Source organism: Callorhinus ursinus, unplaced genomic scaffold (genome assembly GCF_003265705.2).
Source record: "Callorhinus ursinus isolate GAN/ISIS: 27379988/994484 unplaced genomic scaffold, GSC_fseal_2.0 scaffold26, whole genome shotgun sequence".
Classification (NCBI taxonomy): Eukaryota; Metazoa; Chordata; class Mammalia; order Carnivora; family Otariidae; genus Callorhinus; species Callorhinus ursinus.
This window is the reverse complement of record NW_027397088.1, coordinates 163,689-181,280: the sequence shown is the minus strand read 5'-3', so window position 1 is coordinate 181,280 and position 17,592 is coordinate 163,689. Positions and strand designations below refer to the sequence as shown.

Sequence of the window (17,592 nt, the reverse complement as noted above, 5' to 3'; positions counted from 1 at the left end):
TTTTGGATCATTTCCTCCATGCTAAATCTGAAGATATATCAGTGAACAAAGCAGCAACATGTCCTGCCTTTAGGGATCTCACAGTCCACCGGGAAAGGCAGATATCAAAAAAGGAATGACACATAAATACAGAAGAGTAACAAGTGTGCAAAAATGCTAGAAGGCACCGCTTCATCTTTATAGTTTCCCTCATCTCCATCCATTCTCTCCCTCCCTGCTCCCTCTTTACATTGGAGGAATCTCACTGTGACCTGGGCTCTGGTTCCCATCCCACACTTCCTGCCTTTCAGTAGGTGTCTCCCCCCCACCCACACACTGTCTACTTCTCCTTCTCCAGGGTCCTTCTCATCAGCATCCATACAAGCTCTAGAACAGTGTGCACAAGAATCACCTGGAAGAGATTTCTATTTGTCTACTTATTTATTAAAAATTTCTATTTTTTATTGAGGTACAACTGATATACAACATTATATTAGTTTCAGGTGCACAACAAAATGATTGGATATTTGTATATATTGAGACAGGATCACAATAAGTCTAGTTAACATCCATCACCACATATAACTACAATTTTTGCACGTGTGTGTTGAGAACTTTTAAGACCTACACTCTTTGCAACTTTGAAATATACAACACAGTATTATTTACTATAGTCCCCATGCTGTACATTATATCCCCAGGACTTACTTACCTTATAACTGGAAGTTGTACCTTCTGATCCCTTTTACTCGTCTTGCCCACTCCCACTCCCTGCCTCTGGTAACCACCAATCTGTTCTCTGTATCTAGAGCTGTTTTGTTATAGCTTCCACATATAAGTGAGATCATACAGTATTTGTCTTTCTCTGTTTGACGTACCTCGCTTAGCATAATGGCTTCAAGGTCCATCCATGTTGTCACAAATGGCAGGATTTCCTTCTTTTTTATGGCTGAATAATATTTCATTGCATACATATGAGATTATTTCTAAAATGTAGGTTTTGGCCCTTGTCCCTTGGGGTTCCTGAGTCAGTAAGTTAGGGGTAGGGGCTGGGATCTGCATTTTAACAAGCTCCCAACCTGTGGTCCAGGGGCCACACTTTGAAAAGCTCTGCTCTTCCAGCATCCATCTTAACAAGCCTGTTTCTTTCCCAGCTCTGCCCTCTGTCATTGCCAAGTTTCTTGAAATAATTCCCTATAAACACTATCTCCATTTTCCCATCTTCTACTCACTGTGTATATATTTCCTTTGCAGATTTTATCAGAGTAACTCATGTAAATAGTTTTAGAAGTCCAGTAGTCCTACAAAAAATACATCACAAAAAATAGTCATCTCTGATGCACATCTGATCCTTGTTGTTCGGAGGCAGCAACTCCCAACTTTTAGCTTTTTCTCCTGGTATTTGCACCTACAGACTTAAACATCACATTCATATTACATCGTTATTCATAGATTTTTAACAAAAGACCTTAAATGAATCTTTTATTGGGCTAAATATTGCAAGACTCAAAATAGCTTCTTGTCCCAATTTTGCCTCCGAAAAGACTTAATAATTTATATGTATCCAGTATCATGTGGAATGAATTTTTCAAAACAAAACAAATTTTTAAAATTTGAATCTTCTTATCAGTTAACTTAATTTTTAGCAGCAATTATTAAATAAAATGAAAAAGAAATTCTCTAATAGCAAATTACACAAGCCCAAGAGAGAATAATCCACGCCTATTACCCTAGTGTCTTAGAACATAATTTATCTAGCAATTGGCTTGCAAATTTTAAAATCAACTGCATTAAGACATGACAGCACATTTGCTGTTAACTCCTGCTTGTGTCTTAAGAAAACTCTTATTGAAAGAAAAAAAGTTTCACAGGTAGCAGGTGCAGACTGGTGATTTAGGCAATTGGCAACTAAAAATCAGTCTTTATTAGCATTGCCAGCCACAGCTGCAGTGAAGTATGGAATGTTCTTCAACATGCTCCAAGTCCATGAACTGGCATGTCAGAATTCTTCCTTTTCTTTTTTGCAAAGCAGAATACTAACAGAGTTTTCTAAATATGCACCTTCCTCTTCATCAGCTCTGCGGTGGGGACACCATCAGTCTCAGCCTGTGGTGTTGTTGCTGATTTCTTCTTCCTCCTCCTCCTTTTTTTCCTCAAAAATTTTATTGTGGTAAAACACGCATAACCTAAAATTTACCATTTTAACCTTTTGAAGTGCACAGTTCAGTGGTATTAAGTGCATGTGCATGGTTGTGCAACCATTGCTGGTGACTTCTTCCTGAGTCCCCCTCCTAGAATCACCACACTCAGGCCCTGTTTTGCATCCTTGCTGTCCAGGTACTTGAAACGTGGGTGGGGGCAGACGTCTGATGCTACAACTTGGTCTTGCTGCTCATACCCTTCCAGAAGCTGTTCTAGGGCAGCACAGCTCCAACCTCCATGGGCCCCTAATGTGCTAGACTTTTCCCTGTGGCCATGTAGTCATTTCCGAATAGGTGAACTAAGACTTGAACAACTGTTTTCTTATAACCAGTTGAATAAATCTTAATGTCCTTATAAATGTTCTCTTTTCTGAATAGAGTGCTGCCTGGTCAATTCTTGTGCCAGCAATCTAGAGGCCTTCCCTAAGCATTCAACTGCCTGTTGAAGTGGGCCTCATTTTCAAACATGTTGGCTGTTGATAGAATTGTGCAGTCTTTTCCAGATCTACATTTTCTATGAGCTTTCCAACTGGTTCCAGGGCCTGCTGTGCTGGGAGTGCTGTTCTCATGAGTGGGGGAAGCGGCAGAGGAGAGAATCTTCAAGCAGACTCCTCACCGAGCAGGAAGCCTGACATGGGGCTGCATCTCATGACCCAGGAGATCATGACCTGAGCTGAAGCCAAGAGTTGGACACTTAACCGACTGAGCCACCCAGGCGCCCCCATCAGTTGCTAGTTTCTGCATGTCCTTCAGCATTATGCCTGTTGCTCAGAAGCTTTGTTTTTCCATATTCAGAAGTGGCATTGTCATAATCTGGCTTCCACTAAAAAAAGCAGTTTTCAGGTGTATCTCTGCTTTGATAAGATGTTAATTTCTCTTTTGAGCCATCTTTCCACAGTCTGTCCCTCACGTGAAGGGCAAGAAAGCCTCTTCCTTTTGGGCCCTGAAAGAGCCCTAGTTAGTGATTCATAGATTTGTTTGTTTGTTTGTTTCTGATGTTATCTATTTACTTATTCATTGTCTTTCTCCCTTACTTGAATATAAGCGTCATACCTATATTTTACCACTATGTCTCATGCCTGGAATGCCACATGCCTTGCAGAAGCTCCTTAAGGAATATTTTTGAATGAACGAGAAGTACTGGACACAGAGAATGCCTATCAGAGAGAAACTTAGATCAGTCTCCTAGATTCTTCTCTAATCCATTCCCACTGCTACCATTGCTCTAGCACTTTATACTAAAAATTAAATAAAGGAAAGAAAGACATCATCCCAAGGATCTTCCCCTACCATCTCCCTGTGTCTCTTTACTGAGAGAACTTTTACTAACTGCCTAACACATTAGTTCTGACCCAGACTGCCTAAAGAGAGCCTGCAACATCTGGCCTCATCCAAAATTTACAGACTGACTGGCCTTCATTTCATGCATAACAACCCATGGGCTCTCTTCAGGAAGGGACAGTATGCTGCAAGTCCCAAAGAGTGAAGGGGGGATTTGCACTTGAGGGTCTCTGCTCAAGTGCCCTCCCATTTTAGTGTGATCTACTCCTTATTTCCACCTAGCTAAGGGAATGCTGCTGGGGAGATCTGTCCACATGACCTCTATGTTTTCAAACAACACATTTTCTCCTTCATCTGAGCTCCAACAATCCTTAGTGTTCGAGAGATGATAGGCAGTTTCTATTTGTGTTGCCTCCTTAGCATGGGTTAAATAAGAAGATTCACCTAGGCAAATAGGAGTGACAAAAAACCCCACAAAAACAAAAAAACTGAGGACCCTGACTAGTAAAATTCTTGAGGAAAGAAAAAAATACAGAGGTGATTGATCAAATGATTCATTCATTCAATAGAACATTTGAGTCAGCAGTCATGCCCATGGCATCCGCATAAAAAGAAAAAAAAAAAAAGAAGAGGAGAGGAGAGAACTACCATAGCTGCACCCTATAAGGTACATGCTTCCACATGCAGGGTTAACTACAGTCTGGGTACCATAGTTCTGCTGACTCAACAGAAACAAGAATGACAGGTATGTGCAAGGCTCCTAATTAAACATAAAAAAGTGCACAAGTGGGGGCGCCTGGCTGGCTTGCTCAGTACAGCAGTCAGTGGAGCATGCAACTCTTTTCTTTTTTGGGACTTTATTTATATGAGAGAGAGAAAGAGAGAGGGCATGAGCAGGGGAAGGGGCAGAGGGAGAGAAAGAAGCAGATGCCCTGTTGAGCACAGAGTCCACATAGGGTTCAATCTCAGGACCCTGGGATCATAACCTGAGCTGAAGTTAGACGCTTAACCAACTAAGTCACCCAGGCGCCCCAAGTGTGTGAATCTTGATCTGGGGTTGAGAGTTCAAGCCCCACATTTGACATAGAGATTACTTAAAAAAATATCTTTAAAAGAAATGTGAAAGTGAGTGCCATTATTCCTGAATAAAAATTAATGTACTTTAGGGAGGATTATAGGTCCTGGGCCCACTGCCACCTTTGAGCCCTCCACGTCCTTGATCACAGCTTCTGGGCACACTACCAAGACAACCACAGCCTCAGGGGCCACTGCAGAGTATGTCTCTACAATGGACTCCTCCACAGGCCTCAGAGCAACTCAAACTTTCAGACGATCTCGGTCTCCACCACAGCTTCTGAGACCACCACAATCATCACCACAGCCTCTGAGGCTACCACGCCCTCCATCACAGAATCTGTACCTACCATGACCTCTAACACTGCCTCTAATACCACTACAGTTTCCACGAAAGCCCTTGTGACAATTGCTAAGTCTGTGCTCTCCTCAGTCACTCCCAATAACTGCCGAGACCACCACAACATCTGTGTCCATCACAGCCTCTGAGAGCACCGCTTCCTCCATGATGACATTTGTACCCACCATAGTCTTCACTCTGACCTCTGAAATCACCATAGATCCTAGGGCCACCACAGATTTCACTGCAGCTTCAAACACCACTGCAGATTCTGTGTCCACCACAGGCTCTGAGATCACCATGCCCTCTACATTAATATCTGTGCCCACAATGGCCTCCTCCTCTGCCTCTGAAATCTCCATAAGTTTGGACACCACCAAAGCTTCTACTACAGCCCCTGCGATCATCACACCTTCCACTACAATGTCTGTGCCAACCACTTTCTCCAACACTGCCTCTGAGACCACCCCAGTCTCTGAATCCACTGCGTTCTTCATCATAGCCTCTGAGATCACCAAACCATGTCTTCCATAATAATGCCTGGGCCCATGACTACCCCCAAAATAAGCTCTAAGACCACAAGAGCCTCTATTACCACCATGGCCTCCACCACCAATGCTGAGAACACTTTTGTTTCCACTGAAGCTTTGGAGAACACTCTGGCCACTACCACAGCCTCAGAGATGACTAGGGTTTCCATTAAAGCCTCTGTCACAGCTGTAGAGTCTGTGCCTTCCACAACTGCTGAAAGACCTGTTAAAACCACCACAGCATCTGTGCCCACCACATTCTTTGCCATAGCCTCTGAAGCCATCACAGGCCTCTGAGACCGTCAAAGATTCTGACTCCACTATAGTCCCTCCCACCACTTCTAATACCACCAGATCCTCCACCATAGCATCTCTACCCATGACAGTCTCTACTACAGCCTTTGAGTCCACTGTGGCCTTCAGCATAGTCCCTGAGACCACCACGTTTTTCACAATAATATCTCTGCTCCTCATAGCTTCTACCACAGGCTCTAAGAACACAACAGCCTCTGAGACCACCATGGTCTCCACCATCACTGCTGGGACCACTATCATCTCCACTGAAGCTTCTGAGATCACTCTGGGTTCTTCTGTAACCTCTGTACCCACCATACTCATCACTGCAGGCTCTGAGACCACCAGGGCTCCCAGCACAGCCTCTGAGATAATCACATCCTCCACCACAATGTCCGTTCCAACCACAGCCTTCAGCATAGCCTCTGAAATCACCATAAGTTCTTCAACTATCCCAGTCTCTGAAATAACTTCTGAGGCCCTCAAGTCCAGCATTATAGCATCTGTGCCAATGACAGCCTCTATCCCAGACTTTGAGGTCTCTGGGGCCTCTACCAAGGTCTCTGAGACCACCATGGCTTCCACAATTACATGTGGGCCCACAACAGTCTGTAAGAACACAGTTTTTGAGACTACCATGGCCTCCACCACCACCTCTCTGAGACCACCATGGCATCTGCCATCACTGCTGAGACCACTAAGATCTGGACTGATCTCTCTGACAGCACTGTGTCTTTGACCATAGCCTCTGAGGCAATGACAGAATCTACTAAAGTCTTTGTGACACTTGGAGAATCTGTGACCTCCACAATAATTCCAGCATCTGCAGAGACCCTGACTGTCTCAACCACAGCTTCTAAGAGCCCCACAGTTTCCTTCTTAGCATCTGGGCCCACCATATTTTCTTCCACAGATTCTGGGGACACCAAAGCTTCCACCTCACCTTCTGGACCCACCACAGCCTCAGAGGTCACCACATCTTCAGGTTTGGCCTCATCACCCACCTTGGCCTCTAACTCTGCCTCTGGGGTCCCCACAGTCTCTACCAGGGTCTCTGGACTTTCACAGTCTCTTCTATTACCTTGGTGCCCATCAAGGCCATTGACTTTTCTACTCAGTCCATCACCAACACAGCTGTATCAGGTACTGACCACCACGTCTTCTCTAAGCACACACATTTACCTCCAGTGTCAACCATCGCCTTTTTGCCTGTTTCTGTCATTTCTGCTCTAGACTCTAGTCAAGCCATCACTCCTGTTAGATATACTTCTGTTCTCTTTTCTTGAATCCTATTTATTTCTACTCTGGTCTCACCTTCTTTTGTCCAGTGTCCATCATTTCCAACCTAATCAGAAACACTTCTTTGTAAGTATCTCCCCCCAACACACACACACACACACACACACACACACACACACACACACACACACACACACACGTTAATTATATTCCATCACTTCTGCCTAGAGGGAACTCACCTTAACTCTGTGACAAACACCCTAGTTTGTCAGATGCTGTCATGTCCGTGCCAAGCACAATCAGCTCTGTTCCACCCACCACCTGTGACACTTTCATCCCATCTTCAATATATTGAGCCCTGGTCCAGGGACTGCAAACTACACTTCATGGGCCAAATCTGGCCTGTTACCTGTTTTCCCAAATGAGGTGTTACTGGAATATAGCCACATGTACTCCTTTATATCTATAGCTGCTCCCCAGCTACTTTGCATACTTGTGGCAGAGACTTTGTGGCCCAAATAGCTTAAAAATTCACATCTGATGACCCTTTAGAGAAGGTGTTTGCCAACCCTTGCTCCAAGTTTGGTTAAGACCAAAAAATGATTTTTTTCATCTCTGGCACGTGCTCTGAATAAAACCACCTCTGCACTTGCCATCAGCACTCATGTGGGATGTGATTCTACCCACTTTGTCCTGAGCTACCCGGTGCTAGTCCAGTGACTGACACTGTTCTTGTATCAGTGTAACCACTTCCAGTCTAAGCACAACCCTTGCTGCTGATGCCACCTGCTCTGTGTATTAGGTCCTCCCGCCTTGTTCTGAATCCAGCCTCTCCTTCCCTAGGGCCAGCCTCCTCCCTGTGGTCAGGTTCTTCCACATATGTTCCGAGCACACTCACCTCATCTCTGTTGACCACCATGATTGTGTGAGATTATGTCACCTGTGCTCCCAGCCGTGGCCACTGTCTCACCCCTCAGTAAATCTGATCCCATCATCCCTTCCTCTAGCAATGTCCTTATACCCAGTGAGCACATTATAAGAATATCAGACCCTATCTCTTATCCCAGCCTACCCTCCCTATTTGGGTGAGCACTTCTAAAATTGAATACATCAATCCCAGTCACGGCTCCTCAATCTTAGTCTCCACCATCACCAGCACCACCCGTGGACAGAGCCTACCTCCTCTTCTCTAAGACACTCACCTCTCTCTGAGGCCCTCATGGTTTCAGGTGAATCACTTTCCACCATCTCTCCTCCCACCACAACAGCTCTTCTCAAACCACCACCACCATTACTGTGTTAGATCAATCCCTCTGCTCTAAGTACACCTGCCTCCTCTTCAATTATTGTCACTACAAATGCATCATACTATGTGATCTGTTTCCTAGGCACCTAGACCACTGGAACCAGACCAACCACCCCCATGTCTGTCACGATGGCCCCTGCAATGGACTCCATATCCCCTGCTACCAGGAATATTGTCCATGAGATGGACCCAAATACCTTGGACCCGGGCACATCCACTTTTGGAGCACCATCTATCAGCTCTGTTCCAAACACCAGGAACACTGGGATGAGATCTACCCAGGAGCCAACCACCACTTCTGGAAGCAGTACCACCTCACATAAAATAGACCCAGTCACCACGGGCACAGAGACAGTTACTATGAGCCAAATGCCAATATGGGACTAAGCCAAGTGGATATTGCAGCCCTGGGGCATCATCCTCATCTCTCTGTCTGTAGTTGTGGTGGGTATTGGTGTTAGTGGGACTGCGTTTTTTCCTGGTAAGTTACTGTGAGTAGAGATGGAAGAACTAATTACATGATGGATCATGAGTAGGAATAGAATAATGAGAAATGGACCACTAGGATGTTCAGAACTAGAGAGCAATGTGTGGAGGGTCACACACATCCTAGCCCAGTCAACATAAGAGCATCAGGAGCATACCTCTAGCCTCACAAATCAGCTTTATCGGCTCATTGCAACAAGAGAGACTGTACACCAGAGTAGGACTAAGGAGCTTTGTACCAAACTAAGGAAAACAGTCATTATAGTGTTAGGGGAGTGTGGAGTTTTGGTTAAAAGTAGCAGAGTTAAGAGTTTTGGTTAAATGCAGCGGAGTTAAAAGTTAAATGCAGCAGAGTATTAGTAAGCTTAAAACAAAGCAGGATGAGTACAAGGGTCAACAGGAGCTCCAGAATGTGAAGTGGAGTCAGTTTCCTTGGAGACAACAAAGTTACAATAGATGGGGAATGCTATTATACTCAACCCTTGAACAAGGTGGAGGTTAGGGGCACTGACATCCCTCACAGTAAAAAAATCTGTGTAATTTGTGTCTCCCCAAAAACTTAACTACTAATAGCCTACTGTTGACTGGAAGTCTTACCAATAACAAACAATTGATTAACACATATTTTGTATGTTATATGTATTATGCTGTATTCTTATAATAAAGTAAGCTAGAGAAAAGAAAATGTTATTAAGAAAATTCTAGGGGCGCCTGGGTGGTTCAGTCAGTTAAGGCTTTGGCTCAGGTCATGATCCCGGGGTATTGGGATCAAACCCTGCATTGGGCTCTCTGCTCAGCAGGGACCCTGATTCTCCCCCTCCCTTCCCCTCCCCCCTGCTTGTGCTCTGCCCCTCTTCTGCTCGTGCTCTCTCTCAAATAAACAAAAATTTAAAAAAATCTTAAAAAAAGAAAATTCTAAGGAAGAGAAGATACATTTACAGTATTATACTGTATTTATTGAAAAACTTCAGTGTATAAGTGGACCAGCAGAGTTTGAACCCATGTTGCTCAAGAGTCTACTGTATTCAGAAACTTTTATCTGCCCCTGGGTTGGAAACTGAAGCTGCTTCTGTGTGTTAAATTAACTTAGATTCTCCAGACAGAATAGGATATTTGCTTCTTACGAATATAATTTCAAACAGGAAACTTGTGATAGTCTATGAGTTTAGAGAATCCCATTTTTCATTGACAAAATCACTGAGTGAGTAAGTCACTGAAAGAAGGGAGTTGTTATGAAGGTTTACAACTGCAGTGTGTCTTTGGTGAAAATATTTTCCTGTGAACCTTGCAGCTGGCTTTACCCATGTCGTCATCCCAGCCTGAGGAATGGCAGTGCAGACTGTTACTTTCTCAGTCTGGTTTTTACTTTCTCACATAGCATGATATCAAGACCGCAAGAGAGAGAAAGACAGAAATCCTGACTACGGAGTTGATTGGTGAGAGGTACACAATGGGCATTCGGCAAACACCAGCTGGCAGCCTGATTTTCACCAATCTGATGTTCGTCCTTCCTCCCTTCCTCCCTCCCTTCCTTCCTTTTTTGAGGTAAAATTGACATATAATATGATAGTAATTTCAGGTGTATAACATAATGTTTCGGTATTTGTATACATTGGGAAATGATCACCACACTAAGTGTAGTTAATATCTGTCTAGGTTTGTAGCTTCAAATCATACAAACCAGGTAGACAGGAAACCATCTTAGAACCACTCATTCTTTTCCAGGTCTCCTTCATCTTTGGGAAGATTCTTCTTCCCTCCTTCTTTGTCTCTTCCAAATGCCATGTGACAATAAGGAGAAAATTACTGGGATGTGGTACAAATTGAAATCCTAAAATACACTGGCTACTATATATATATATATATGTTTTTATGTTTTTCTTTTTGTTTTTCCTTTGCCCTTTATAATTCCATGCTTACTATGTGCCAAACACCATGCTAGTGCTTTTAAATACACTATCATTTTTTTCTCAAACCAATCCAGTGAGAACTTAAATTTCTGGCTCTGTGATGCTCTAGGTGCATTGACTTAAAATACCCTGAAAAACTTAAAATGGTGGACTAATAACCTTTTTTTTTGTTTGATAATATGTGGATTTTATTGATTAAATCAGCTTTAATAACCAGGGCATCCATCTTCTCTAAAACGAGACATCCGCCTTAAAATACACAATGCTGTCAACTTCTAGGCAGTACTTGAATGGGAATGGATGACTATAGATGACTTTTTAAAATATCTTCTTAAATGAATCAATGAGTTGGGGCGCCTGGGTGGCTCAGTTGGTTAAGCGACTGCCTTCGGCTCAGGTCATGATCCTGGAGTCCCTGGATCGAGTCCCGCATCGGGCTCCCTGCTCAGCAGGGAGTCTGCTTCTCCCTCTGACCCTCCCCCCATCTCATGTGCTTTCTCTCTCATTCTCTCTGTCTCTCAAATAAATAAATAAAATCTTTAAAAAAAAATAAAATAAAATAAAATAAAAACATTATTTAAAAAAAAATGAATCAATGAGTTGGTGGAAAAGTAAGGAATGCTAGAATTAAAGACTAAGTTAAGTCAAGTCAACATTTGCCAAACCCAGTGAACTTAATCTTCAAGTAGTACAGCCTCAGTCAGACCAGCGTGGGTGGGGACTCTTGCAGTAGACCCTCCCATAAATCTGAAAACTTCAGGGAGTGTAAGCTAAAAATAAACCCACTCTTCCTCTAAGGAAATGCAAGCAAAATCACCTGTCTCTAAACTTTGTAAAGGGGGAGGGAGGAGAGAAGGAAGTATCTCTTGAGAAATAACTTGTAACCACAAGTTACAAGTTATATGTAACTTATTATTACAATTGTTAGTTTTACAGTAACTAACAATATTTTACATGGTTTGCAGTTCCAAATCATGGGTTATTCAAAAGACCTCAAGCCTATCATTTAATTTATGAGAATCCTCAAATGGTAATCCATCCATATGCTTGGCCAAAACATGCAAATTCTCTGTGGAAGATCATGCCCTCATCTTAGGCTTCAAAGTACTTCTACAGATAACATCACAAGAAAAATAAACTCAGCCATAAACCTCTAGTAAAACCATCTCAGTCATAAAGCATCAGTGAAAACCAGCAAGAAACAAAACACAATACAGCAGGATCAGATCCACAAAAACTGGAGGTATTGGAATTATTAAATACAGAATATAAAGCACGTAGGTTTAAATGTGTGTCATAGCTTTCTGATTGTCCACTAATATCCATTCTCCATCTTCAACAATCATATTCTCAAGTTTTAGTCAAGCACATGCCCACTCGGCTACTCACCATATTCTCCAGTCTCTCAGCTTATTTTGTCTGTATGACTATGTTCTGGCTTATGGTGTGTAAGCAGAGAACAATAATCTCTCATGAAATTAAAAACCAAGACAGAATTAAAACAACTTGATAAGATTAGGGTATGAGTTGGGAATTGGGTAGTAATAATTAAAGTTCCAAGGTTCTTGTGTTGTTTTGAAGGACAGTAAAGATACTAATTACATATAGTCTCTGATAAGTATGCATGCAAAAAAATTTTAGGATTATGTCTAGAAGGTGGAATCTGGACTTGAATTCAGGACCTCTGCCTCCAAATAATTCTAGAGGGAAGAAGAAAAAAAGGATTTCTTAGAGTGCTTTTGGCCTGTCAGCCATAAAATGCAATTGCTAGGAGTCTAAAGCCCAGCCAGTCATTGAATGGTTCCTCACACTTCAGCCTCAGGAACTGCTTCAGCCTCACAGCCGCTAGGCAGATCTGCATTAGCCTTTTCCAGCACACTCCGTCCCCTCCTGACTCTCAGACTCATTCATAAATTCCTTTATGTCTCCAGCTACCTCCTGCTTCTTTCAAACAGGTCTTAAATATCGGGAATACTCATTCACACACAAAAAACTATCTGAGATATTGCTTCTTCCACAAAGCTTCTCATTAACAGTAATGAAGACAGCTGACTTTGGTCACACAGACTGTGCCCTGAAACTCCCAACTATCAACCCCCTGGCCCTGACCACAAGATGCCTTCCCCATGAACTCCCAAAACCCTTTGCTCATTTGGGTCTGTTCAGTCATACTTGTTTAGTTGACTGTGTGTCCTTTGCTGTTACATTGTCCAGACCAGCATGAAGTTTCTAAAGGACTTGAAGACTATATATCTCCCTCCCCCAACAGACTTGAAGTCTCCTAACGTGTTATCTGTGGTATACCCTACTGAGAGATGCTTCATTAGGCTGATGAGAAGGAGCATCTGAAGGATTCCGGCAGAAAAGGTCCAGCAGATTTCTCTGAAAACAAACAAGAGGGAAATTCCTATGGTGGAGGATCGGAAGGGGACCCTATACCACCCCTTCACCTGCTATGAGTCTGACAGATGGCTTCTTCTACACATTCAACACTCCCCATGCCCTCAGCCCTCATGCCCCAGAGACCCCAAAGATGGCTTCATCAACCCCTGGATCTCTCTTCCCCTCTTTATTCAATGTGCATTGTTGAGTGCCTACTGCATACCCAGCAATGCTCTGTCTTCTGCCTATAACCCAGAAGCCCAGACCCCTAGTTACTGCTCTCTTTTGAGTCTCCCATTCCCATTTGCTTCAGAGATGTAGGGTACCACCCACTTAGCTCACTCCTTACCAAAGCGGGCACACAGAACTTCTTGACCAGGAAACAAAGTCTTGCAGTAGAACAGGTTTCTGGCCCCATCCCTGCCTTAGAGGGTGGGTCCCTTCCACTCTGACAAATTTGATCTCCTCATACCGTTTGACTTCCTGCTCTGATCCAGCCAGTCCAGTGCCCTGCCTAGTGTGATCATGTCATTCTCCTTTCTCACCTTCCTCTTGACCCTAGTCTATTCCTTCTCAAGCTCAGTATTGTTTTTTTAACTGCTCATAGTTGGCAGAAGAACAAGTCAACTTCCCAACCCCTCCCCAACACATATGAAGCTATAAAGGTCCCTGCAGCTCTTCCATAATAAAGAAAAAGGCAATAACATTGCATGGAGGAAGCTTAAGGAACCCAGGCTTCCAGTCTTCTACCCAAGTTCAAAGTTCTTCCCAAGAACAAGTACTTAGGAGACCCAAGCTCCTGGAAGCTCCAGTCTTTATCTCTTCACCTTGAACTCTCCTTTTTCAAGAATCCTGTTCTTTGCCTTCTAGATCTTGGCCACAGCTGGGATTCGGGCATCATACTTTCCAACAATGAGGCAGATAAAGATGCAGAAAGGAAACATCCTCCTTAAGTATTGGTTACTATTGCATCTCCTACTTTTAGAAACTGGTAAGTGATTTCCTTTAAAAGTGGGTGATCTGAGAACCTTCAAGGTGCTTTGGGAGATGCTGACCACTGCTAGGACCAGCTCTGGTTCTCTTCCATAGAGTGGGGATCATTGTTTTACCCCAATCACTTCAGTCTAACTAGGTATCACCCAGGAGGCAGTCAGAGCACAGTGGTTAAAACTGTACACTCTGGTCTCAGATTGCCTGTGTATGGATCATGGCTCCACTGTAAGAGTGTGCGTGTACTTCGGGTGAGTTGTTTAATTTCTCTGTGCCTCAGTTTCTGCATCTATAAAATGATAATAACCTGTGTGGTTGGCTGGGGTTTTTTTTTTTTTTAAAGATTTTTATTTATTTATTTAATTGACAGAGAGAGAGAGAGATAGCGTGAGAGGGAACACAAGCAGTGGGAGTGGGAGAGGGAGAAGAAGGCTTCTGGCTGAGCAGGGAGCCTGATGCGGGGCTCGATCCCAGGACCCTGGGATCATGACCTGAGCCGAAGGCAGTCGCTTAACCAACTGAGCCACCCAGGCGCCCCTGGCTGGGGGTTTAACTACTAAGAATGGGAAGCTTTGACTGTGGTGTCATTCTTACTCTTGGTCATCTCAGTTTCTTTTTATTTTTATTCAAGATTCTGATCTTAATGCCTATTTGTACCACACAGCTGATAATAGGGGGCCTTCCCAAAATAGAGCTAAAACTCTAACCCTATGTTAGTTCAATTACGCCCAAGGAAAAAATACACATGTGTGGAATGAATTGATAGGCACCCATGTTCCAGTTAGTGGTAAAAGGAGCCACAAATTAATTTTGGTTATCTGGGGGAGGTTGAGTATCTTTGTCCTTCAGTGTTGTGAGGGGCAAAAAAACAGACACAACCTTAACTCTGTCTGAGTCTCCAAGAAGGTTGAAAAGATTCCCTATACCTTACAGCCCCTTATCCTGGGAGATCTAATACTTTTAAGCTACATATGACTTGTGCTTCTCCAGCCTCTGCCATAGACATCAGGAGCCCCTGGAAATTGAAAGCATATAAACTCACCCAGCCCTTGTTGGAAGGTCACATCTCAAAATCTGATTCATTTAATCTAGAATGGTTTGCCTTTATTGTTACCAAGCTACTCAGACAATTCAGATGTAGATGTTTTCTGAATAACACTGAAAAATATTTTCTTGGAAGGGAGCAATACTACTTTAAGAATGAATTAATCAGTATATACTAATTTCACAGGGCTTTGCAATTCCTTTATAATACTTCTTATCTGTATTGGATCTTATATAGTAGAATATGGAATAAGCTTACTACCAGTGGAACTAGGTTATGTAACCCTGGTATTGGGGCTGGGTGGGGAAGGCAATTTAGCATGGTAGCTGAAAGTGCAGATCCAGTACCCTAAGTACAAATTCCTCCTTACTACTTACTATCTGCATAAATAAGGGCAAATGTTAACATTTCTAAGCCTCAATTTCTTCATCTTAGCTGTTGATAATAATAGTATCTAGTTCATAGGGCTGTAGTGAGCATCAAATAGAATTACCCATGTAATGAATTTAAACAAGCATTAAACCAGAAAATACTTATGCTCCTTATGTGTTTGTCATCATTCATGATTATCAGCAGGTGAAACATCCACAGCAGGCAAGACTGAACACAGCATAACTTCTAGTGGGACCAGTACAACCTCTAACACTAAATCCACCACAATTTCTGGAGGGACCAGCACACTTGTCAACACTGGATTCAGCACAGCCTCTGGTGGAACAAGTAGGGGAACCAATACAGCCTCCAGTACTGGATCCAGCACAACCTCTGGAGGGACCAGCACAGCTGCCAATACTGGATCCAGCACATCTGGTGGGACCAGTACAGCCTCCAACACTGAATCCAGTGTGATCTCCAGTGGGCCCAGCACAACTTCCAATACTGAGTCTAGCACAACCTCTGGCAGGACTAGTATAGCCACCAAAACTGGACCCAGTGTGACCTCCGGTGGGCCCAGCTCAACCTCCAATACTGAATCTAGCACAACCTCTGGAGGGACCAGCACCCCTGTCAACACTGGATCCAGCACAACCTCCAGAGGTAGTAGCACACCTATGAACACTGGATCCAGTGAAAACTCAGGTGGGACCAGTATAGCCTCCAGCACTAGATTCAGTACAACTTCTGGTGGGACCAGCATGCCTGCTAATACTGGTTCTAGTACAACCTCCAGTGGGACCAGCATAGTCTCTAGTACTGGATCCAGCACAACCTCCAATGGGACCAGCACAGCTACCAACCCTGGACCCAGTGTGATCTCCAGCAGGACCAGTGTAGCTTCCAACACTGGATCTAGTGTGACTTCCAGTGGGACCAGCACAGCTGTTAACACTGGATCCAGTGTGACTTCCAGTGGGACCAGGACAGCTGCCAACACTGCATCCAGTGCAATCACAGGAGGCTCTAGCACACATTCTCTAACTGGAACACACACAACCTCCAATAGTGTTGGCACGACTGCTACCATTCCAGTGAATGAAGTGACACCTAGTGGGTCCCTGAAACCTTGGGAAATCTTCCTCATTACTCTGGTCTCGGTTGTAGTGGCTGTGGGATTCTTTGCTGGGCTTTTCATCTGTGTGGTGAGTGCCTAATATGTAGGAAAGTGTCTGGGGGAAGGAGTCGCAGGAACATAAGGAAATGGGGTATGAATAGGAGGGCCACCAAGTTGGGGGGTGGGTAGGAAGGAAGGAAAGATCAGGAGAATGTTACTAAAGAGAAGTAGCAAGTTAGAACTGGAAGAGTCAATCAATGTGCTGAGGGAAAAGAAGACCAAAAGAAGGAATAAAGTCTAGAGGAAGGAGTACTAGGTGAAGGAGATGATATGAAGGGGAAGAAGATTCCAGAAGGAGTCCATGTTAAAGCTCGGGACAAGGGGATATGATTCTGAAATGATTTGCCCTTCTTTTTCTAGAGAAATTCCCTGTCCCTGAGAAACGTCTTTGATACAGCTATCTACCGCCCCCATGGCCCCAACCTTGGCACGGGCCCTGGAGGGAATCACGGAGTCCACCACAGGCCTAGTTGGAGCTCTAACCGGTTCTGGAGGAGACCAGTATCCTCAATAGCCATGGAGATGAGAAGGGGATACAATGGGCCCTGAATGGCCCCTGAAGCCAGAGTGCTACCTTCTTCAAGGAGAAAGCCAACCTGGGAGACCAGAGACCTGAGTGTCCTTTCATTTGTCCCCAAGGGTCCCCTCCCAGCTTTGTTTGGGTCTCTGACAGCCCTGGGGAAGACACTCCCTGTCTCTTGCTTTTACTAAACTGTGGAAAGAGGAGACTCTATTGGTCATTTAGCTAAGAAATAAACACAAACAAAATATGTGACAGAATCTGTGTATGCACATGAGTGAGTGTCTACAATGCCGAGTTGAATTTCCCTGTTATATGAGAGAACCTCCATGCTGGAACCCACTTGGTATTCAAAATCTCCACAGTAAAATCCAGAGATTTCATTCCTACCTGTCCCCTTTCTCTAATCTTTCTTTCCCCAAGCAGGAGCACTGTGATTTTTTTTGTTTTGTTTTGTTTTTTT

The 17,592-nt window shown here is 43.7% G+C and overlaps 1 protein-coding gene and 1 pseudogene across 1 annotated transcript; one reads left to right on the top strand and one right to left on the bottom strand.

Annotated features, from left to right (window-relative positions):
* Positions 1–2,211: 2,211 nt before the first annotated feature.
* LOC141370110 (gamma-soluble NSF attachment protein pseudogene) lies at positions 2,212–4,888 on the bottom strand (annotated as a pseudogene).
* Positions 4,889–5,784: 896 nt separating this feature from the next.
* On the top strand, positions 5,785–17,158 carry MUC21 (mucin 21, cell surface associated). Its single transcript, XM_073877648.1, has 4 exons — positions 5,785–6,292; positions 6,768–6,842; positions 15,634–16,637; positions 16,970–17,158. The coding sequence occupies exons 1-4, from the start codon at positions 5,785–5,787 to the stop codon at positions 17,156–17,158; spliced, it is 1,776 nt and encodes a 591-aa protein (XP_073733749.1).
* The last annotated feature ends 434 nt before the right edge of the window (positions 17,159–17,592 follow it).